General features: G+C 38.7%; 1 protein-coding gene across 6 annotated transcripts in view; it reads right to left on the bottom strand.

Annotated features, from left to right (window-relative positions):
- Nucleotides 1-23,951, bottom strand: part of LOC129416151 (multiple PDZ domain protein) — a 76,571-nt gene that overhangs the window by 5,706 nt on the left and 46,914 nt on the right. For 3 of the 6 annotated variants that reach the window (XM_073858875.1, XM_073858880.1, XM_073858876.1), the window contains exons 19-38: nt 21,504-21,830; nt 21,272-21,377; nt 20,070-20,268; nt 19,794-19,835; nt 15,138-15,227; nt 14,956-15,051; nt 14,469-14,646; nt 14,180-14,290; nt 9,298-9,348; nt 4,353-4,424; nt 3,735-3,891; nt 3,197-3,393; nt 2,671-2,762; nt 2,519-2,594; nt 2,190-2,282; nt 1,654-1,756; nt 1,429-1,574; nt 1,229-1,312; nt 938-1,131; nt 523-670 (exon numbers count right to left, since the gene is read on the bottom strand). In XM_073858875.1, the coding sequence (XP_073714976.1) occupies nt 523-670; nt 938-1,131; nt 1,229-1,312; nt 1,429-1,574; nt 1,654-1,756; nt 2,190-2,282; nt 2,519-2,594; nt 2,671-2,762; nt 3,197-3,393; nt 3,735-3,891; nt 4,353-4,424; nt 9,298-9,348; nt 14,180-14,290; nt 14,469-14,646; nt 14,956-15,051; nt 15,138-15,227; nt 19,794-19,835; nt 20,070-20,268; nt 21,272-21,377; nt 21,504-21,830 (2,562 nt within the window). The remainder of the gene's footprint in view (nt 1-522; nt 671-937; nt 1,132-1,228; nt 1,313-1,428; nt 1,575-1,653; nt 1,757-2,189; nt 2,283-2,518; nt 2,595-2,670; nt 2,763-3,196; nt 3,394-3,734; nt 3,892-4,352; nt 4,425-9,297; nt 9,349-14,179; nt 14,291-14,468; nt 14,647-14,955; nt 15,052-15,137; nt 15,228-19,793; nt 19,836-20,069; nt 20,269-21,271; nt 21,378-21,503; nt 21,831-23,951) is intronic. The other 3 variants (XM_073858877.1, XM_073858879.1, XM_073858878.1) reach the window with 3 other exon arrangements.

Raw genomic sequence — 23,951 nt, 5'->3', positions numbered from 1 at the left:
GCATTTACATGTGTAAAAGTCATATGATCATTCTTTTAAAATTTTGCAGCATTTTTTGTGTGGAGAACAAGACAGAAGAGATGTTTTAGACTTCATGTGGTGACCGTCAAGTGACATCAAAATACTGAGTGAGTGATTTGGGACTCGACTGCTCTGTATGCTTTCGTGTCACTCTCACAGTATTTTGATGTCATCCGCCCGTCAATTTGTGTGGCACAGTATAAAGTCAAACACACCCCTCATTACGTTTTAGTTGCATAACATTGGTTAATAGAAAAACTTAACGTTTAGAAAAAAACACTAAAGTTTTGTGCAAATCTTTAATGGAAATGCAGGTACTATTCGCATGCCTAAAAGAACAGTGGCATTACGGGCTAGTTTATGATCGAATCAGAAAAAAATGCACAAGAGTGTTGTCTGTTTATTGTTTTAGTATTTTGTAGCACCCGTCTCACATTAAATATTGAGTTAAATATTAAACAGGATTTCTTCTACTGTGATTAGGTTAGATGTAATATCCACCTTGAGAAGAGCAGCCACATATTCTTGTGTGGTACATCGGACATCTTCACTGTTAACAGAGAGAATCTGATCTCCCTGCATCAGACGGCCATCACTCTCCACGACTCCACCCTTCACAATGTCTGATACAAAGACTCCTGTGTCATTCCTGACATTAAAACAATAAATAACAAAGTCAAAAACTCTACAAGCCAAATGTTTTTTTGATGTTATTATATGACAAAGAATAGTTTGGAAATGGAGATGTTAAACAATAATAAACTTAAAGCGTTAAAACTTTCAAGCAAAGATGTGTTAAAACAGAATTCAATTATGCAAAATCAGCAAAATCTGCCTCAGACTATTTTCGGCGACAGACACCTATTAGCCAGACTAGCACTATAATGAATTTTCCTGGTTTTAAATGTTCTTGTACCGTCTCCCAACGATGCTGAGCCCGAGACCTTGGCCTGGTTTCTTCTGAAACTCAACAGTCAAAGTGTCCCACAGTTCCTCCTCCTTATACTGGCCTTCGTCTCTGAAAATGATCAGCCGAACCTGCTGTGGTGTCTGTCGTAAAACATTGATCGCCTCGTCGTGGCTCGCCACGCGCAAGTCTATGCCATTTACCTGTCCGGCATTAAAAAGAAGGGTGCAACAAGAAGTTATGAAGAGATGAAGCTCATGAGAAGTCTGTTTCAAGGTCATGACAAGTGTCTTGTGTCACCTCCAGGATCTGATCTCCTGCCCAGAGCCGACCATCTTTAGATGCAGCGCCCTCCTCATACACCTCATGAATTATTATTGTTCCCTGGACACGAAAAGCAACATGAACATGTATTAGAGCGTTACCCAACTAAAACATGACTGTATTAACTTTAGTTTACTAACACTATGTCTACCATGTAAAGTCAGATGTGTATTTACCAATAAAGTATCACAGCCGCCCACAATGCTGAGCCCGAGTCCTGTTCTGCCTTTACAGATCTCTATAGTGGTCTCACAGCCGGGGATTATGGGACACGTCACTGGATCAGAAGCTAAGGTCGCCGGTGTTGAACATCTGCTTGAACCTGTGACCAAAATAAATATCATTACAAAAGATCAGGTTCTGATTTGTGAACAAAACCCATTTGGATTGACTTTACTTACTTCTAAACGGCTCTGTCTCGGATGTTAAAGATGTCAAAGATGGACAGGTTTGAGGGCTGATTCCTGAGTCTGATCTTGAGCACATCTGATTGGGTGAGGAGGGCTGGGGGCGGGGTCAGTGCAAGTTTCTTAGTTTAGGGCTTTTATAACAGTGGCGTTATCCACAACACACGTTTCACATCTGAACATAACATCAATTATTTAATATATAAAATATATGCAAATGTATGTACAACTAACACAGTTTTGGTATAGTAAGAGAGTGATCAGTCTTAAAATGCTGTCACATGACCTGAAATACAGCACACAAGCTTTTGTGTAGAAAATTGTGCAGAAATATCCCTTAGAAATGAACCCTTACAAAATGAACCATGGTTTCACTACAGTTAAATGGAAAAACATGGTAAGTAAACCATGGTTACTGTAATAGACCCTGGTTAAATTTCATAAAAGATTTAACTTGTTATGCTGCTAAACAGAAAATCTTTTGCTAACTGGCCAGTTACTCCACTATATGTTGACTGTCAGATTCTTACCCTTGCTACTGGTCCATTATCTTCCAGATTCTGATTCATCCATCCATTTCTGTTGTTATCCTCCTTCAGGATCACACCTACCTCTCCATCCTCCTATCATCCATAAGAGAGAGAAACAAAGATCAGTGTAGAGAAGCTCCACACATATATAGTAAACTCCATCCCAGAGAGTTTAAGATGTTAACCTTCGAGTCTGACTTATATCAAACGTTTAAAGTGCATTTAAACATACTCAGAGAGTAGGGGATAATCAGGCATATACTTTTATATACTAAAAAGTGTACATTCAAGAAAAACAATAAAAAGCATGATCTGTTTATGTGTGTTACCTCTGTGTTTATATCCAGTGAGTCTGTAAACTCATTCATTGGCCCAACAGCCATTTGACTCAAAGCATCTCTGTTCCTGAAACACACAAACACATATCATCAACATGTTTTTAACACGTGACGTTAGATCAGCACCATCACCTCTGACATACCTTATGAAGATGATTTTGACCTTCGATGGGGTTCTCTTAATGATGTCTGAGGCGTTTTGATGACTGCGGCCGTACAGTACCTGACCGTTGATCTGTGATGATCAGACAAATCAGTTTATTGTCAAATAATAACAGCCACACACTTAAACACTGCACATAAGGTGCACAAACTGAACAATGCACATTTCTGTAAAAGAAACTAAAACATTGGAAATGTGCAACATTGAAATTAATCAGCAAAAACAGACAGCAGACAACTTCGGGGCAGATCTGCACCAGATTCCGGCTTGCAGATTCACAGTGGAGTTGAAACATGTTTAAGAAATAAAACAGTTTTGAAAATGCATAACTATAAAGTCTTTTGTCTGGACATTTTTTTGTCCAACCTCATCTTTACATCATTGCATTTGAACATAAAATACTTCCACACCTCTTCAGGATGAGATGCAAAGTATTGAAAATGTTCACATCCTCTGAAATAAAGCATTCACATTAAGAATCAATTCAGCCTCTGCATTTCCCTCACCTCCAGAAGTTCATCTCCCACAATGATTCGTCCATCCTGACCAGCGGCGCCGCTTTGATCGATGCCCACCACAAACACACTCATACGAGAGCGGTCTCTGTTCCCAGCCAGACTCAAACCCAGACCCGTACGACCCTTTTCCAGCTCGATCAAGTGCAGTTCACCCGGCAAACCACCATAACGCTCTCTTACCTTCTCTTATCACAAACAAACAAACGACATTAAAGACACTGTAAATGAATCCTTGGAGTTCTGCTGCCACCTGCTGGTCAGTTAACACTTAAAAAATAAGATATGCCATTTAAAAATAAAAAACAGTTCACCTTTATGTTGTTCCATCACATCTACATTATTTTCTTTCTTAATGGAAAACAAAATATAATATAATTCTCCATATAATTTTGTGTGTGCACAGACAAATTCAACTCATAGAGGTTTAGAATGACGTAAATGAGCCCAAGTTTAACTTTTTCGTTTGCGTGAGGTGGTGTTTGGCGCCCTCTGGTGTTGACTGTGTGTTAATACATATAAGACTCACTCCAGCTGTAGCCGTACTCATCCTCCTCTTCTTCCTCTTCATCAGTATCAGGGGTGAGACAGTCAGGAATCTCCATCAGAGCGTCTGTGTCTGTCTCACCAATGTGTGGAACGAGGACGGCTGTCGCCGGAGAGATGTTTCCAGTCTCACGATTCAGCTGTTATCACAAAATATATTTTTTTAATAATTAATATCATTAATTGAGAATATTAATACTATCTATAGCTCAATATTTAGCACTCCATCTATCTGCACAGCAACCCACATAAAAGAATCAAGTCCTAAGACATGCTGTCAACATTTACTCAATGTTATTTCCAAACCCAAATGTTTTTCAAAAAGTAACTACTTCAATTCTTGTCCTCATATAAAACAGCACATAAATCATATAAAACTACAATTCTGAGACATTTATTGTTTTACCTTCTTTATTTCACGGAAGAAACATCATCAATTGTTTCATGTTAGAAAGGCAGCCTAAGCACTTTTAAATAATGCAAATATCAAATGTTCAACAAGCAGAGGAAGAGTCTCAGGTATATGCAAATGTCATGAAATCAAATCCAAACTGCATATACATGAAAGAAAAAAGCACACGGACACACACACGACACAAACCTTAAACGGTGGAGGGGTAAAGGGATTAGTCGGACACAGACGGAGGAAAAGTCTACTGTGAGTCTCAACGGCCTACAGAAAACAGAGAACCAGCACTAGTGAGAGAGAGAGAGACACAGAGAGAGAGAGAGAGAGCGAGAGAGAGCGAGCAGTGTGTGTACTACTTCAGACTACAGCACAGACATACAGTAAGGAACATAAGTATTCGAACACCCTGCCACCTTGCAAGTTCTCCCACCCAGAAATCATGGAGGGGTTTGAAATTGTCATTGAAGGTGCATGTCCACTGTGAGAGACATAATCAAAAAAAAAAATCCAGAAATCACAATGATTTTTTTACTATTTATTTGTATGATACAGCTGCAAATAAGTATTTGAACACCTGAAAAAAATCAATGTTAATATTTTGTACAGTAGCCCATGTTTGCAATTACAGAGGTCAAACGTTTCCTGTAGTTTTTCACCAGGTTTGCACACACTGCAGGAGTTTGAGCTCCCTCCAAAGATTCTCTATTGGGTTTAGGTCTGGAGACTGGCTTGGCCACGCCAGAACCTCGATATGCTTCTTACAGAGCCACTCCTTGGTTATCGTGGCTGTGTGCTTCGGGTCATTGTCATGTTGGAAGACCCAGCCTCGACCCATCTTCAATGCCCTAGCTGAGAGAAGGTAGCCTAGAAATCTAGACGCACCCTAGCGGCCGCAAAATATATTTGCTGCCAGGGTTTAGTCTAGGCACTCACAATACACTTAACAGCTCCAAAAACCAAAATTTGGTCAGGCCAATCACATCGTATGTAGCGTCTGTGGGGCGGGCTTAACATGATGACGACGGTTCCTACTTGAAAACAAAGAATGGCTGCTGCTGCTGGCGAACAGCTTTCTTTTGAAGCGGCTTTGGCCGCGACTCTGGAGGACTTAGACTTATGTTTTTCTTTGAGAGAAGAGCAAATAACCCTACTGAAGTCCTTTTTAAGCAAGAAAGATTTGTTTGGAGTTTTGCCGACTGGTTACGGTAAAAGTTTGATATACCAATTAGCTGCACTGGTGGGGAAACGCAGGGGACTCATACGTCACCTTCTTCGTTGCTCTGATTGGTCATAGCGCTATCCTATTGCGTACAGAGGCATTTTGAGGGACAACCTTATATCCCGCCCCTTGCATTGAGCCGTTTGTGTGAAGAGTTGCCAGACCTTACATCTTGATGTAGGTCTGGCTAACCAGGCTAGAGAGAAGGAGGTTGTTCCCCAAAATCTTGCAATACATGGCCTCGGTCATCCTCTCCTTAATACAGGGCAGTCGCCCTGTCCCAAAGTATGATGCTACCACCCCCATGCTTCACAGTAGGAATGGTATTCTTGGGATGGTACTCATCATTCTTCTTCCTCCAAACACGTTTAGTGAATTTATGACCAAAAAGTTCTATTTTGACCACATGACTTTCTCCCATGACTCCTCTGGATCATCCAAATGGTTGTTGGCAAACTTAAGATGGGCCTGGACATGTGCTGGTTTAAGCAGGGGAACCTTCCGTTCAAAGTTGTACAATTTTGTCTCTAGTGTCTTTGGACAGCTCTTTGGTCTTGGCTATGTAAGTAATTGGATTCTTACTGATTGTATGGGGTGGACAGGTGTCTTTATGCAGCTAATGACCTCAAACATGTGCATCTAATTTAGGATAATAAATGGAGTGGAAGTGGACATTTTAAAGGCAGACTAACAGGTCTTTGAGGGTCAGAATTGTAGCTGATAGACAGGTGTCAAATACTTATTGCAGCTATATCATACAAATAAATAGTCAAAAAATCATACGTTGTGATTTCTGGATTTTTTTTAGATTATGTCTCTCAAAGTGGACATGCACCTACGATGGCAATTTCAGATCCATCCACGATTTCTAAGTGGGAGAACTTGCAAAATAGCAGGGTGTTCAAATACTTATTTTCCTCACTGTATGGGGGTGGTTTCCTGGACAGGGATTAGCTTAAAATAGGACTAGGCCTTAGTTTAATTAGGTAATATAACTAGTTTTAACAAACATGCCTTACTAAAAACATTACTTGTGTGCATTTTGAGGCAAAACAAAGGACACTGATGTATTTTAAGATATGTACAGACCCGTTTGCCACTGAACCTGCATTAACGACGACAGTGGGGCCTCCAGCCTTAGTCAAACGGGTTGACACGTATGGTCAGGTTGCGATGTTGGCGTTTTTTCGTGATCTTGTAAATAGTATGCAATATAGACCCGTTTGCCACTGAACCTGCATTAACGACGACAGTGGGGTTACAGGCCTTAGTCAAACAGGTCGACAGGTTTCATTTTCTCTTAAAAATCGGAAGGTGACCCTTTGTTACCATATATACCGTCGCAGTGGGCCCCCAATTTGCAAAATCCTCAACTGTGGATAATATAATTATGCTGCAATAGTTAGTCTGTCTGAAACTAAGCTGATTCAACCACATCACTGTGTGACACTTGCATTACATGTGAACGGCCCCTACGCTAATATGATTTTGTTTTTCTCTCCCTGTCTCGTCCCTGGGTCCCATTGACCCTGAGGACAATGGGACAAACAGACCCAGTTCCGGTAGATGTGAAAGTCGGCACACCTCTGATCTACTGGTCGTCCTTCAATGTGATGCCCAGCTGATGCCTGACCAACGACCACCGGCAGGACCCGCTTAATATCCGCTTAATATCCGCTTAATCTCTGCTTAAGCTCCTTATCCGTTAATATGTATGTATATACTAGGGGTGTCACGATTCTCCAAATCCTCGATTCGATTACATTTTCGATTCTGATGTCACATTTCATTTCGATTCTCGATTTTTAAATGATTTTTATAAGACAAAAAATTATATGCCTTTATTATTATTATTATTATTATTATTATTATTATTATTATAGTTTCACATTAACATGCACATTGCGTGCTTTTCCTCGCATGGGGGTTTGTGGGCTTTACTTTACGCGAGAGAGCTTGTAGAGAGAGAATTCCTTCTTGCACGCAGATAGACCAATGCGCGCTTCTTGGACTGAACTAAATCTGAACTAACTATCTGAACTAAAACCGGTGCGCCATAAGCAGCTGCGCTTCTCTCTGTCTCACGTGCATGCGCATCTGGCATCTGTCCAAAGTCTAAACATAAACTAAAGTAATAATCCTTACGTATTTGTTCAGTTTTATGCGTTTCATGCGAGCTGAGGCAAACTATACCTTTTGTTTAAAAGTAAACCCGCTGCATCTTGGCGGCTCTCTCGTGCACGTGCAGAGAGCTGCGCTCTGTCCGATGGCAGATCACTAGGTAGTAATCCTGTTTATGATATGCATTTCATGGAGCAATACATCCCTCGTGTTTAAAATATAAATCGCGTTCCGCTGGATGGATGTTTTAAAGGCACTTCTGAGAGTTTATTTTCCCGCGCTTGGCAAGCCGACCGGACGTGACATGGGGGCGTGGCAGCATCGACGATCCAATTTTTTAATCCGAAGTTCTAGGTTGTGACTTAATTTCGATCGATTTCGATTTAAAATCGAAATCGTGACACCCTTAGTATATACATGTATATCTCCCAAGGGTTTTTCCCTCCTAGGACTTTTATTTTTATTTCCTCGGCTAAACAACCCGGGGTTTTTGTTTTTTTTTCTCCTAGGGGGTTTTTTACCCCGGGGAGGTAGCCTGCTTGGGCTTAACTTAGCTTCTTCTTCTCGACGTAACATTAGTAATATGCTCGCTCATAATGTCGCGTCATAGCCGCAGCAAATTTGACTGCTTATGCCATTGTGTATTATGTTATGCTATCTGTCGTTTTTCTGTGCTTTTACTGCTTTTATTAATGTAAAGCTGCTTTGAAACAATTGAGTATTGTGAAAAGCGCTATATAAATAAAATTGAATTGAATTGAATATGTCAGTTAAAGTTGTTTTCAGTTTGAACATCTCTATCATTTATAATCAGTCTAATCTCTGTCTGGGAAACCGCCTCTTAGAAAAAGATCATCTACATTATACATTCTGATCTGAGGTTAGCTGAGAATACACTTCATGCACTTAACATTGTCTTGATTTCGGGCTGTCTTTAAGTGCATTAACTGAATTCGCTGCAGTATAAACTATATACTTTCTGTCTACTTAAATAAACAGTAAGTGCGGCAGAAGGCATCATGCAATGAAAATTCTTGCAACCAATAGCATTATATAGTGAGTGGCAACTACTTCGTCATGGATATATATAATAGGCTTTTATCTTTTTCAAATGTTTTGAAAAAATGTATCAATTATGCATTCATTATGTTCAAATCTAAAGATTTCAGATGGAGCTCACTTTGAAAAGCTACAACATTTCAAACCACAGGAATTACGTATTTTTGGGGTCGGTTCCATCATCCCGAAGTCGATGGGTTTTTCAAATGTGGTTTTGGTTAAACTCATTAAATAAGATATTGGGTAACACAAGCCCAAGATATTTTCACAAATTATTCTATGACATAAAACCCTACACTCCAGTACCTTTGTAAAAGCTTTAAAGTGTCTTTAAAACTGCGGTTGCTAAAAGGTTGCTACATGGGACTTTAAATATCATCTCATCACGCATGTTGATCTCAAAACAACCCAACATGGGCACAATTTCCAACAAACGTTCATCCACAGGGTATTTTCTTATCATGAAACGTGTTTATAAATGTGTTGAATAAAGATTGAAAGAGCTGTTGGAAGCTTTGTGGTAATGACGTTGATGTACTGTAGATCACTGATCTTAGTCAATATTGAAGATATCAATATAATATTTTACAGAATGTTCTTTACATCACGTATGATGATTTTATGTAGAAAATAACGTTAGCTGGGTTTTTACAGGCATGGGCGCTTATCTCTAAAATGAAGAAAGCTGAAATGAAGTCATATAGCAGCACCTCCCATCAGATGATTTTGTGCGCTTACCTCCTCACTGCTGGACTCTGATCTGCTCTCCACTGCATCCATCACAGATGTCTATCAATAAAATACAAAATCAACTCATAATTATCAGACACAAATCTCTTAGCCTCTATGATACCACTCCTATTCATTCTCACTTCATCTAGAAACGAGTATGGATGACCCATGGTGTGCGGTTGCAGATAGATATGGAGAGATTATACATTTAATTTAGTTTTGTCATGACAGTACATCACTGTTCATGAATCATTAAACAAAGAGTTCACCGCATATGTTAAAGTAATTACTTTATGTGAATGTAAAATGTACTGTGATAAGAGCTACACAAACACAAGTCATTTCCACCATTATAGATGTTTCTTAAGCACAACATATGAAGTTGTCAAGCGGCTTTGTTCCTGCGCCAGTATATCTGCATCAACACATTTCATCCAGAGACCTAAAACATTCAGACAAAACTGATATTTTAAAAACTCCATCAACAACCAGCAGGTAAAGTGTTGTTATCGGTGTGATAACAGGCCTGTGGGTAACTCTTAATGGTGGAGTCAGGACTGAATTAAACACATGTTGGATTGTGTTCCCTCTTCAATGCGCTATAAATGTATTTAGTGGCTAAGCTGAGATGAATGAGAGAAGGTAACGGGAAGAAATTCTGAGAGTTGAGATAAGACTGTTGACTCAAAGCTAAAGAGAAATTACCTGACGCTTAGGCAGAGAGAGAGAGAGAGAGAGAGAGAGAGAGAGAGAGAGAGAGAGAGAGAGAGAGAGAGAGAGAGAGAGAGAGAGAGAGAGAGAGAGAGAGAGAATGTTGTGGTTAAGGCTGAATACAGAATTCCCTTGATGACATTTGGCATAAATACAGGAAAATATAAATAAGTAAGTAGAGATGAAATACCTTTTATCTATTTTGTAGAAAACATACTGAGAAACAGAAAACTAGTTTAACCTTATTCACCCTTGCAGCCCTACTTGGTATGCAGTTGTTATAAACACACGTGTTAAAGACTAAATATACGCATACGTGAGGGTCAGCGTACAGTGCGTGTAATGCAAATTTCGCCACTAGTATAGTAATGTGCATATTGTACGTACATGTGCTTGTACTGTGTTTGCGCAGGTTGGACATACGCATTTCATTTTCTTAAAAAGAAATTAGTTTATCCACAAGATGGCCACGGGGCATCGATTTATAAGGTAGTTGATGAAAAACTGCATAAATAACACAGAATGGACCCCAAAACCAGTCATAGGGTCAATTTTTTAAAATTCAGATTTATAAGTCATCTAATAGCTGGGTTTGTTGGGAAATATTTGGCAGATATACAACGATTTAAAGCGTAACTATACCCCTGGTCAGAGCCTGACTCCACCCAATGGCAATATTTGAAAAATGCAAGTGGGCAGATCCCAGCAGAGAAAGAGGGGACGACCTAAGCTCGTACCAAGTGTGCGGTGAGATCGTAACAAGGGCGTGGTGAGCTTGAACCTGCTTACGTCACGAGTTATTTTTTGGACCCAACATCCAATAGGAAAATTCAACTGCAGTAGCCACCATTCAACCTGAAGAGGGCAGCACTCAGACGTTTTTACACCATATATTGGTCCCGTACACACTTAATTCGGTTGTCACTTCACCTTTGTGTGCTTAATCCTGTTCTGTACACACACAGTTCAGTAATTTACGGGACTCACAACCGCATTCTACAACCGAATTAACTCCCGCAAAATGCAGGTGATAAGCACGCGAAACGGCAGAACGTTGCTATGGTTATTTCTGTGTCAATCATCACATGTTCTGGAGTGAGTCTTGTTCCGTACAGACATGAAACGAACATTTAGGGGATTCACTCCCACATTTTAATGCGGTTGTCACTCCCGAAAGTTTGCAGTGTGTACGAGACCATTGTAGCATTGAAACACTTTATATCCAAATGTCAAAAAACTTACTAAAATCAATGAACAGCACTAATAAAGCATCATTCTTACAGATCATTAACTTAAAAGTTGGTTTAGGGTTTAGTTACTCTTTAAAAATCTGGATTCTGAGGGTGCAAAAAAAAAATCAAAATATTGAGAAAATCGCCTTTAATGTTGTCCAAATTAAGTCCTTAGCAACACATACAGTATTACTATTGATGAATACATTTGACATACATTAGGACATTTACAAAATATCTTCACGGAACGTGATCTTCACTGAATATCCTAATGATTTTCAGCATAAAAGTTGATAATTTTGACCCAAACAATGTATTGTTAGCTATTGCTACAAATATACCTGTGCGACTTACAACTGGTTTTGTGGTTGATGGTCACAATTATATAGAAGAGATTGTGCGAAAAGGTCAGGAAATACCCTAATTTAAGGCCCAGGTATAGCTTTTTTCAGAATCCGGCTCACACGCAATACAAATGATTTCTTATTCAAATTATTACTCTACCAGGCCGCTTGCGCAGCACTGATTCGCGACATTTACAGCACATTAAAAAAATTTGGATAGATGAAGAAAAGTAGCTGATCCAGCATTGCAAACACAGTTTAGAACAAACATCAAGAAAACAAAGAACAGAAATCAAACATTATGGTGACAAAATGCTCCACAGCTTTTTGTTCTTGGAAGAACTGAAAATAAAAGATGATGATGGTGTATGTGCAAACACGGTCTATTGCCTTTGTGTAATTGTTTGTAGTGTCCTGTCTTAACCTTTTCACACGCATTGTGTCGTACTCAGACTGTCCACGCAGTCTCAAATTTTGGGCAGCACGAGGATGGTGGGTGCAGACGGTCGCGGACCCTCCTGATGACAGAAAATTATGTCATGCGGACAGAGTGCATACGCGGCCAGCATTTTTTGTGATTTCACAAAAGTTTCCAGGAATATTTTTTTCTATAAAACGTGTAAAAACTCGGCAGGAAAGTGTCATTGGCTAGGAAGCGTCACTGGCAGGGAAATGTTTTCTCTTAATTGACGAGATAACTTGTCAATGGCGGAGAAAAAGTTGGTCACGGGAGCAGGGACGGTTTTGAAAGAAGATACAGTAGTGGTTGGCCAAATAATTTCAAATAAAAGTTGGACCCGCGGGTTGGAAATGTAACTATGTACAGTATTGTTCAAAATAATAGCAGTACAATGTGACTAACCAGAATAATCAAGGTTTTTAGTATATTTTTTATTGCTACATGGCAAACAAGTTACCAGTAGGTTCAGTAGATTCTCAGAAAACAAATGAGACCCAGCATTCATGATATGCACGCTCTTAAGGCTGTGCAATTGGGCAATTAGTTGAAAGGGGTGTGTTCAAAAAAATAGCAGTGCCTACCTTTGACTGTACAAACTCAAAACTATTTTGTACAAACATTTTTTTTTCTGGGATTTAGCAATCCTGTGAATCACTAAACTAATATTTAGTTGTATGACCACAGTTTTTTAAAACTGCTTGACATCTGTGTGGCATGGAGTCAACCAACTTGTGGCACCTCTCAGCTGTTATTCCACTCCATGATTCTTTAACAACATTCCACAATTCATTCACATTTCTTGGTTTTGCTTCAGAAACAGCATTTTTGATATCACCCTACAAGTTCTCAATTGGATTAAGGTCTGGAGATTGGGCTGGCCACTCCATAACATTAATTTTGTTGGTTTGGAACCAAGACTTTGCCCGTTTACTTGTGTGTTTTGGGTCATTGTCTTGTTGAAACAACCATTTCAAGGGCATGTCCTCTTCAGCATAGGGCAACATGACCTCTTCAAGTATTTTAACATATGCAAACTGATCCATGATCCCTGGTATGCGATAAATAGGCCCAACACCATAGTAGGAGAAACATGCCCATATCATGATGCTTGCACCCCCATGCTTCACTGTCTTCACTGTGTACTCTGGCTTGAATTCAGAGTTTGGGGGTCGTCTCACAAACTGCATGTGGCCCTTGGACCCAAAAAGAACAATTTTACTCTCATCAGTCCACAAAATGTTCCTCCATTTCTCTTTAGTCCAGTTGATGTGTTCTTTGGCAAATTGTAACCTCTTCTGCACATGCCTTTTTTTAACAGAGGGACTTTGCGGGGGATTCTTGAAAATAGATTAGCTTCACACAGACGTCTTCTAACTGTCACAGTACTTACAGGTAAATCCACACTGTCTTTGATCATCCTGGAGGTGATCATTGGCTGAGCCTTTGCCATTCTGGTTATTCTTCTATCCATTTTGATGGTTGTCTTCCGTTTTCTTCCACGTCTCTCTGGTTTTGCTCTCCATTTTAAGGCATTGGAGATCATTTTAGCTGAACAGCCTATCATTTTTTGCACCTCTTTATAGGTTTTCCCCTCTCCAATCAACTTTTTAATCAAAGTACCCTGTTCTTCTGAACAATGTCTTGAACGACCCATTTTCCTCAGCTTTCAAATGCATGTTCAACAAGTGTTGGCTTCATCCTTAAATAGGGGCCACCTGATTCACACCTGTTTCTTCACAAAATTGATGACCTCAGTGATTGAATGCCACACTGCTATTTTTTTTAACACACCCCTTTCAACTAATTGCCCAATTGCACAGCCTTAAGAGCGTGCATATCATGAATGATGGGTCTCATTTGTTTTCTGAGAATCTACTGAACCTACTGGTAACTTGTTTGCCACGTAGCAATAAAAAAATATACTAAAAACCTTGATTATTCTGGTTAGTCACATTGTACTGCTATTATTTTGAACAATACTGTATGTGTTGGAGTCAAATGAAGTATGCTTATAGAGACTGTGCATTCAACTCTACTTCCAGCTTTATGGATTTTACACAGACCTAACAAACTTCTCTCTCTATAGTGATATATCAAAATCTGTTTGTGTTATGTAGTGTGTGTTTGTGTGTTATACTGACTTTGGGTTTGTGAATGATGCTCTGGACCAGAAACACTACAGGATTTCCAGCATTACGGATGGCCTCCACCGCCTGTTCATGACTGGCATCACGCAGATCCACTCCACCCACCTGTCACACGTATACACAATGCTTCAAGACTTTATCGCAGTGCATTCATGGATTTACTTTTCCAAAAAGGATACATGTTATACTGCAAGCATCTTAATTTCATGACCTTCATTTGAAGCAGTCTTCACATTTTTTATAACTTCTAGGTATGAATCTTATATAATGTGTGTGTGTGTACCTCTATAATCCTGTCTCCTGTCTTCAGTGAGCTGCCGTGTCCTGCAGGACTGTCCTCTAGGATGTGTTTAATAAAAATGCCCCGCATCACTTCACCGTTGCTAAGGCGACTGCCCATACCTCTGCCACCGACAATACTGATGCCCAGAGATTTACCCGTCTCTCTGTACAGCTCCACTCTGAACACACACAAAGTTCACACACTTCACAACAGTCTCACAATACACTTACATACACTTAATAACTCTGAAATGATGGTTAGAGTTGAACTAGAGTCTTATGACAGATTTTGTGTTAGAGCAATATGTGTGTGTGTATAACTGTGTATGTGTGTGTGAGCATGCATACCTGAATATTCGTGTGTGTGTCTGCATTCCTGTGTGTGTGTATAACTGTGTATGCATACCTGAGTATGGTATTTGTATAACTGTGTATGTGTGTGTGTGTGTGTGTGTGTGTGTGTGTGTGTGTATATTTGTGTCAGTTACCTCCGCGGTAGATGCCAGTTGTTGGATGTTGCTGTTTGTAGTTCACTCTCTTCTCCCTCTCCATCTTCTCTCTCTGGAAGCTCTGAGACTCTTGGACTAAACACACCGAGTCTTTACATTTATCACTTCATGACTACATCATTAAGAGACGATATACAAGTGTGTGTTTGTGTGGTACGTACTGTCCAGTGTTGCTGTTGTCTTCAGACTGAATGTCATTCTGTTGGCCCGCTCTGTATTCTTCAATATATTCTGCTGGTACATACGTGATACTGCACACACACATACACGCGTGTAAAATGACTAAAATAATACACCATCTATACCAGTGATGCTCAACTGGTGGAGCGCCATCTGGTGGTAGTCTACTGCCAAATTAATTTTCATTTATTTTTCAATTGACAAAGCTTAATTAAATGTTTATTTAAAACAAATATTACAGTGATAGTTCACCCAAAAATGAAAATCATGTCATTAATGACCCTCATGTCGTTCCAAACTCGTAAGACCTCTGTTCATCTTTGGAACACAGTTTGAGATGTTTTAGATTTAAAGGGACACAAGGCAATATTTTTATGTTAATAAATCATCTTTGTAAGTCGGTATATGGTTAAATGACTCATTACACGATGAATGAAGACCCTCTCGCCCGCCCCTACTGTCTGTAGGAAGAATACCCCACTTGCAAGTTCGCTGTATCCGACCCGGTGTCCTTCAGTCTCATAAAGTCTCAGATATAGAAAGCATTTACTCCCAGACACTAGGGGGAGCTAGTAGAGAAATAATACTCAGACTTGCCTTGTGTGCCTTTAATCCGGACTTTATTGAAAATCTATGTACAGTATACAAGACCCGAAAGAGAAGACAATGCTGAATAAAGTTGTAATTTTTGGACCAAAATATATCTTTGATGCTTCAACAAATTCTAACTGACTCACTGATGTCACATGGACTACTTTGATGATGTTTTTATTACCTTTCTGGACATGGACAGTATACCGTACATAGGTTTTCAATGGAGTGTCAGAAACTGTAAATATCTTAAACTGTTTTGAAAATGGGTCTTACGAGTTTGGAACGACATAAGGGTGAGTCATTAATGACATAATTTTCATTTTTGGGTGAACTATCCCTTTTACATATATTTCAAATCTAACAACCTATACGGCCAAAAATATATTTTTCCTGGCCAAAATATATTTTTGTATAAAATGTATAAGTATGTATAAAATATACAATTATATGTACATTTTTGCAGTTATTTTAATCAGGCTTATAACATACATACATGAGTTTTTCTTCCAATGCAACATAAATATTAACCCTCAAGAGTTCCTTTAAAAAACTTCCTTAAATGTTCCTAAGGCCACAAAATGACACCTTCACAAAAACTGCTCTAAAAATATCATATGTCAATATTTTTTTTTATTTTAAACAATGCAGTCTTTTAGATCTACTTCTGCCTGAAACATACATATCAAATATTAATATAATTTGTGAAAGATTTAACCCTTTATATGCCTGTTTGTTTACATTAGCCCATGTTTTTTTAACAGAAAAAACAAAAAAACTAAATATTTTCCAAAAAACACATTTGAACCACCATGTGATTATTATTATTATTATATCCTGAGATGGGTCAAAGATTGGTAGCAACATTGATTTTCATGCATTGTTATTTTTTGAACAAGGTCAGATTTTATAAAAAACTTCCTTAAGTGTTCCTAAGGCCACAAAATGACACCTTCCCATCACAGTCAAGATGGTTTAAAAATCAAAATCAAAATGGCACAAAATGTCCCTAAGAACTCTTAAGGGTTAATGCTTTAAACTGTATTTGAAAATGTACAAAAAATGGCCAAAAAAATGTCGGAGCCGATGGTGTAGTGGGCAAGTGCCCCGACATATGGTGCAGACGCACTCTCGGCGACCCGAGTTCGAATCCCGGCTCGAGGTCCTTTGGCGATCCCGTACCCCTCTCTCCACCCTATACTTTCCTGTCCTCTCCTACCCTACTATTTATCTAATAAAGGCAAAAAATGGCCAAAAAACATATTTCAAAATATATTTCAGCACATATATTTTGTATATTTTGACATGTATTTAAAATTATATTTGAAAATATATGTTTTTGCTGTATGAGGGGTTTTATATCATTTATGTTGCATTCCTACGTTTATTCATCTGTGACATCACAAAGCTCCAGCTGAAGCAGTCAGAAGGGATCTTCTTTTTATAGTTTACTATTTGTTGTAAACTGCAGGGGGTTTCGAAAAGCTTTGTTTATAGTTGTGCTTGCCACTATCCTGTAATGCGAGCAACTGCTGGCGATGCAACAAAAATGAATAAAGCTCAACAATAATTCAAGCGATGCCAGACAGCGAACCACAACCTAACACAGACAGATGCTCTTAAGATCATATTAACAGATCTGTTTCTGAATAATGAATACATATGTGATGTTTTCTGCAGGGAAAATCATGCAATGTGACCGTCAACAACGGCTGTTTCTTTTCCAGGTTAGTAAATAAACGTGCCACACGGCAGAACAAATACATCTTTTGCATTACATTTAAAATACAAACTGTGAGTCAACTGTGAAACAAGACAACTGGGTGTCAGGTCTTGGTTCACGAGGCAAAATCTAAAAGTATTTTATTGCTTCATCAGTTTATTAATAGTGAAGATGAGAGATCTAATGGAGGAACATCAAACCTTGTTTCAAGTAAAGAAATGAGGACATTAAGACTTAAGGCACGTGTATGTGAATGAAATATTCATCATGCCTCCACTTGCTGAAAATGCATCATTAATTACAGCTTCGGTGAAAATCAATGAAAGGAAATCAAATCATTGACAAAGAGAGACATTAGTGATGCACAGTAAATAATGAACAACACCATAAACAAAACGTTAGCAGGTAGAAATGATCTCCATGACTACAAGAGTGTTAATGATGGAACAGCATCCCATTTAAGAACAGAACCGACGGTTTCCAAGGAAACGAGAGCCTTCACAAATACGGAAAAGAAAGATGCTGGTTACTGAAGAAACTGCAGCGATTAGTGAGAGTTAGTAAGAACATGGGTCAATGACAACATGCATATTTTTGTGTCCGGGAGCATTATTTACCATAAAAATAACTCAGTGTTTTTTAATAATTATTGTTTTGGTATCTCAAACTTGTAAAATGCCTGGTGGGGCAACTGTGTGTATAAATGAATAAAATCATCCAAATCATCGTGTATATTAGATCCTGTTCCCACAAAATTACTAAAAGAGGTATTCCCTGTAGTGCCAATACTAAATATCATTAACTCATTACTAGAACTAGGGTACGTTCCAACAGCTTTCAAACTGGCAGTTATTAGACCCTCATTAAAAAGCTGCACCTCGACCAGGGAGAGCTTAATAATTTTAGACCAATTTCAACTCTCCATTTTCTTTCTAAAAAACTAGAAAAAGTAGTGGCAAGCCAATTATGCACATTCTTAGTGAATAATAGTACCTATGAAAAGTTCCAATCAGGATTCAGGCCCCATCACAGCAAAGAGACAGCACTGCTTAGAGTTACAAATGACCTCCTTTTAACATTCGATCGTGGTGAAATCTCAATTCTTATATTAATTGACCTTAGTGCAGCCTTTGACACAATAGATCACACAATCTTACTAAATAGACTAGAAAACTATGTTGGTCTTATCCTTAATCTTATTTAACCGGCCGCTATCACTTTGTTTATGTAAATGAGGAAAAGTCATGTCATTCTCCGATAAACTATGGCGTACCACAGGGATCAGTTCTAGGCCCTATCCTGTTCTCGTTTTAATGTTACCTCATTAGCAGGAAACACTGCTATGCAGATAATCCCCAGCTTTGCATCTTTTAAATCGTTTTCTAAGCTAACAGACTGTATTAGCGATATTAGTGACTGGATGGCAAATAACTTCCTTATGCAAAACTCCAATAAGACAAAGATACTTGTCGCTCCAAACAAAAAATGTCAGATTACAAGATGTCCATAGATGGCTCCACTGTGGTGCTATCTTCCACAGTCAAGACCCTAGGTGTGATATTCGACAGCAATCTGTTTTTTGATAATCCAACGTCTGCACACAGCATTCTTCCATATAAGAAATTTCTCATAAATATGCCATATACTGTCTGCATCAGATGCAGAGAAGCTGATCCACGCTTTTATGACCTCAAGAATAGATTATTGTAACTTGTTACTCGGGGGATGTCATGCAAATCAGGTAAACAAGCTTCAGCTGGTTCAAAGTGCTGCTGCAAGAGTGCTTACTCGATCTAAGAAATATGACTACATAAGCCCAATTTTGTTAAATGTAAATCCATTGCAGAGGTCAGGTGGTACAACAGGAAAGTCAAAGGGTGCAACTGATATAAATGCTCCTAAGAAAAATACATTAAGCTAAAGAATTGTAATAAACAAACAATCAGCATGACGCAGGGAGCAAATTAAAACGTATCTGGCAAATAGACAGTGATTGGTTGTACCATCTGACATTTTTTCATTCAAAATAAACATTAGGATGAATTAAAAAAATATATATATGCGTTACATCCAATTTTACAGATTTACTTACAAGTATTTAGGAGCTTGTTTTGTCATTGACCCATGTATAGATAAAACAGATAGGTTTGTGTTTCTAGAAAGTGTACTGGACATGCAGGGTATTCAGTTATACTGTACACTTCAATAATTGAAATTAAAGAAGGGCCTTGGCGGACACGAATGATAATATCAATTGAATAAAGCTGTGCAGGTGAGAGTCAGACAATGAGGATAGACAGTATAAATCAATCTCAGTACTCACACAGAGATGGAGCTGTGATCTTCATTTAATGCACCTGTTGAGCTAGAAATGAAGTCAAGATCATTTTTACGATCGACAGCTCTCTGCAGCAGATTCTGGGTCATCATTGGGTAAAGCTTGATTCATTTATGATGTTTTCTGAATAGTTCATAATTATTGATTTCTGGTGGTGTTAGTAGCTGATTTCATTGTACTGAACTGTGACTTAACTTGATTTCGGCAAGTAAGGAAGGTTTCAGTCACATAACCTGTGTTTGTAAACTGTGGACATCTCACCCCATGTCTGGTCCAATCAGAGAGTGTTTACGCAGCATAGCTCGAGCCTGGGCATTGGTCAGAGTTCCCATTGGTTCTCCATTAATGGCCAGGATAAGGTCACCGACCCCGAGTCGTCCGTCCCGACTGATAGAGCCACCGTGAATGATGCTGCGAATCAACATACCTGCTCCGTCCTTTAATGCGCACACAGTCATACCTGAACAACCAATGTGGAGGTTTATGTGGAAAGTTGTGTCAATAAAGAATTAGCCAATAAAAATAATTTGGAGTTATTCTAGAGACCATTAAATTTTGTAATATCTATAGCTGCGTTTCCATTACAGATATGCGCAAAAGCTATTTTCTTGATTCTACAAAAACTTTTTTCCATTAACCGATGTTATGCGAGTAAAGCATAATTTGGTTCTCTCGGGATACGTCATTTCCAAAACCATGGCGGCGGGTGTGTCGGGCCTCATATGGCGCCACGCAGACCAACATGCGCATGACATCAAAATACCACGAAAGTGACGCAAAAGCATACGCAGCAGTCAACTCCTGAAAAAATCGACTTGCGGTATTTTGATGTCATGCGCTTGTCGGTTCTTGTGACACCTCCTCTGTCTTGTCCTCCAGTCAAACATACTGCGCCATATTTGTAGAATGATCCTCTGACTTTTGCGCACGTCAGATGAACTGTAAGTGCGGAAAAAAAATTCTTGCAGTTTTGCGATATATTCTAATGTTGTAAATCGACCAGTTCATTGCGATACAAATACAATTATCTCCGCTGCCTGTGCGATATTTGCCGCTACATCAAGCTTTTCTTTGATGCAATCACGATGTGATTATGCATGCTTTGGCGGAAATGCGTAGATGGACGTAATGTCAAGGAATGAGGACGTGGAGAGTGTCAATATAACGGTAAATCATATCAATATTTTATGTGTGGAATCAATGCATCGTATCGTTAGAAATTGAATTGATGTATTGTTACACCACATTATATTCCTTGTTTGAATTGCCTAAAAACCTCCAGAGCGTAATAACTTTTTTGCGATATATAGAAGTTTATGCTAAATTGTCGTGTTTCCATTCGGCACATTTTCGATTGGCTACTTCAATTTGCGCAATTTGAAGGGTAATGGAAATGCAGTGTATGACCTTTATTGTAAACCACAATGCATTTCAACACAACCACAGAGAATTTAATAATGTACCTAGACTGGAGGTTCCCTTGATGACGGTGATGGTCCTCTCAAAACTCCCAGCCGTGATGACTTTAACTTGCTCATCTACAGGTTCATCTAATAGAAAATCTTCATCCTGTGTTGAGAAAAATTATCATCACCATCAAAAACGTGTTGGGTTTAATAAACACAACCTATACTGCAACACCAGTTTTTATACTAATATGGTTAACAAGTAAGAGAATTACTACACGCTCTTTACCTTATGAAAGTCTTGGTCTCCATGGAAACCACTCTTAACCACACCCTCTCCGTCCATCATTGTGCCCACGCCAAATGACTGGGCAACCCCTATGTTTGTGTCTTCAAGGGTGGGGATAATGTCACATAACTCTGCCTCTGATGTCAATGGCTCCACCCCTTCTAGGCCACGTTCGCATAACAAATCAGAGTAGGCGGGTTCAAGCCTAAAAGCCCCTCCCTCAGGCATCCAGGCCGCAGCACTCCTCTCCGGAGTAAAAGGCTCTGTGTTATCCATCAGTCCGGATGTGAAGGGATAATCCGTGAAAGACTCATGATGAAGGCTCTTCTGGGTGAGATGAACAACACAATTTATCCGCTGACTTATTTTCACAACAACGCTCAAATCAAAGACAGATAATCTCCCAAATAACAGAGGTGGTAATGACCCGCTGAAGTGCACCTCAAAGCAATGGGGCCAATTAGAGCGGCGTATGAGGCGGATGAGCGTAGTTTTTGATTCATACGGCTGTAATTGAGTTGGATTCACGAGAGGCAGAATCGTTCGGCTATGAATCTGAGATCTCCCATAGCAGGAGCCATAAAACCGCACATAAAACCACAAGCGATGGGACAAATAACAATAGTCACAAATTAAAGGAAGCGAAAGCCGTTGGGCCTCTGTACGACCGCTCTGGAAAGCTTCGGTTTCTCTAAGCAACAGGAATGAATGGTGTAATTGTTGGGAAGGGCTGCGGGTTTGGGATACGCTTCAGGAGTATTACGACTCTACAGGGTCCTGTGAAGATAGGGTGGTGATGGTGGCAACTGGGAGAAATGGCTGTACGACCAACAAATTTAACTGGTGTTTGTGTTTTATGTTTCACTATAGCTGCTAAAATAACACAACATACATTGATGTAGTTTTTACAATATCTATTCTAACAAGAAAGGCATTCAGTAAAAAACAAGCAATATTACTTTGATATTATACTGTATTTATTGCAGATAAAGCATTAGATAAAGTACTGTAACAAAGTCGTAAAATAAAGCTGAATGGCTGTATTGCTGCCTAGTGCAACATGTTGCTAAATTCACAACATGATATGGTACTAAACATAAAAATGCTAAGCATCCCATAAGAAAAAAATAATCACATATGAGATGTCTTTAATATTTAATAATATAATTAATAATATTTATTCTAGAAATCAATGATTGATAAAATGTAGTGAAAAGAAAATCTTTTAAAGTCTCCTGTATCTCAGATATGTCTCCTGAGACACCAAAATCTCACAAACGTCTCTATTAGAGATCTCAACAATGTCACAAACTGAACAAAGATTAATCCAAAGTCTAAATTCAAAAGTCAAACAAACAAACTCATCAAATAAAAAAATGTATGCAAAAAAGTAGTGCAATCTTTTTTTTGTCTTTTTTATTGAACATTAATTTAGTGATTTCCCAAATCAATCATGTTTTGTTAAAAGATTAGTCCATTTTCTTAAAAAAAAAAATCCAGATAATTTACTCACCACCATGTCATTCAAAATGTTGACGTCTTTCTTTGTTCAGTCGAGAAGAAATTATGTTTTTTGAGGAAAACATTGCAGGATTTTTCTCATTTTAATGGACTTTAATGAGCCCAACACTTAATACTTAACTCAACACTTAACAATTTTTTTCAACGGAGTTTCAAAGGACTATAAACGATCCCAAACCAGGCATAAGGGTCTTATGTAGCGAAACGATGGTCATTTTTGGCAAGAAAAATAAAATATATGCACTTTTAAACCAAAAGTTATCGTCTAGATCCGGTCCTGTGGTGCGTCATCACGTGAAGAGGTCACAGAGGAGGAACGCGAAACTCCGCCCCAGTGTTTACATTTGTGGAGAAAGAGGACCGTTCCACATTGTTGTATGTGGAATGATACTAATTAATGTCTTTGTGTCAGTTTATTGTTTACAATGGTTCGCAAATGTGTGTTTTATATATGTAACACGTGACCTCCCTACGTCACTACGCATTTACGTGATATCAAGCTGGCGCATCACAAGACCGGACCTAGAAGAGAAGTTGTGGTTTAAAAGTGCATATTTTTTATTTTTCTTGTCAAAAATGACAATCGTTTCGCTAGATAAGGCCCTTATGCCTCGTTTGGGATAGTTTATAGTCCTTTGAAACTCCGTTGAAAAAAACTGTTAAGTGTTGAGTTAAGTATTAAATGTTGGGCTCTATTAAAATCCATTAAAATCCTGCAATGTTTTCCTCAAAAAACATAATTTCTTCTCGACTGAACAAAGAAAGACATCAACATTTTGGATGACATGGTGGTGAGTAAATTATCTGGATTTTTTTTAAGAAAATGGACTAATCCTTTAACCCTTTCCCCAACATTGAGGAGTTATCTCATCAATTAAGAATTTTTTACTGCAATCCATATTTCCGCTATTATTCACTAGGTGGTGC

Source organism: Misgurnus anguillicaudatus, chromosome 21, assembly GCF_027580225.2.
Source record: "Misgurnus anguillicaudatus chromosome 21, ASM2758022v2, whole genome shotgun sequence".
Taxonomy (NCBI): domain Eukaryota; kingdom Metazoa; phylum Chordata; class Actinopteri; order Cypriniformes; family Cobitidae; genus Misgurnus; species Misgurnus anguillicaudatus.
Note: the sequence above shows the minus strand (reverse complement) of the source record. Positions and strands in the feature narration are given on the sequence as shown.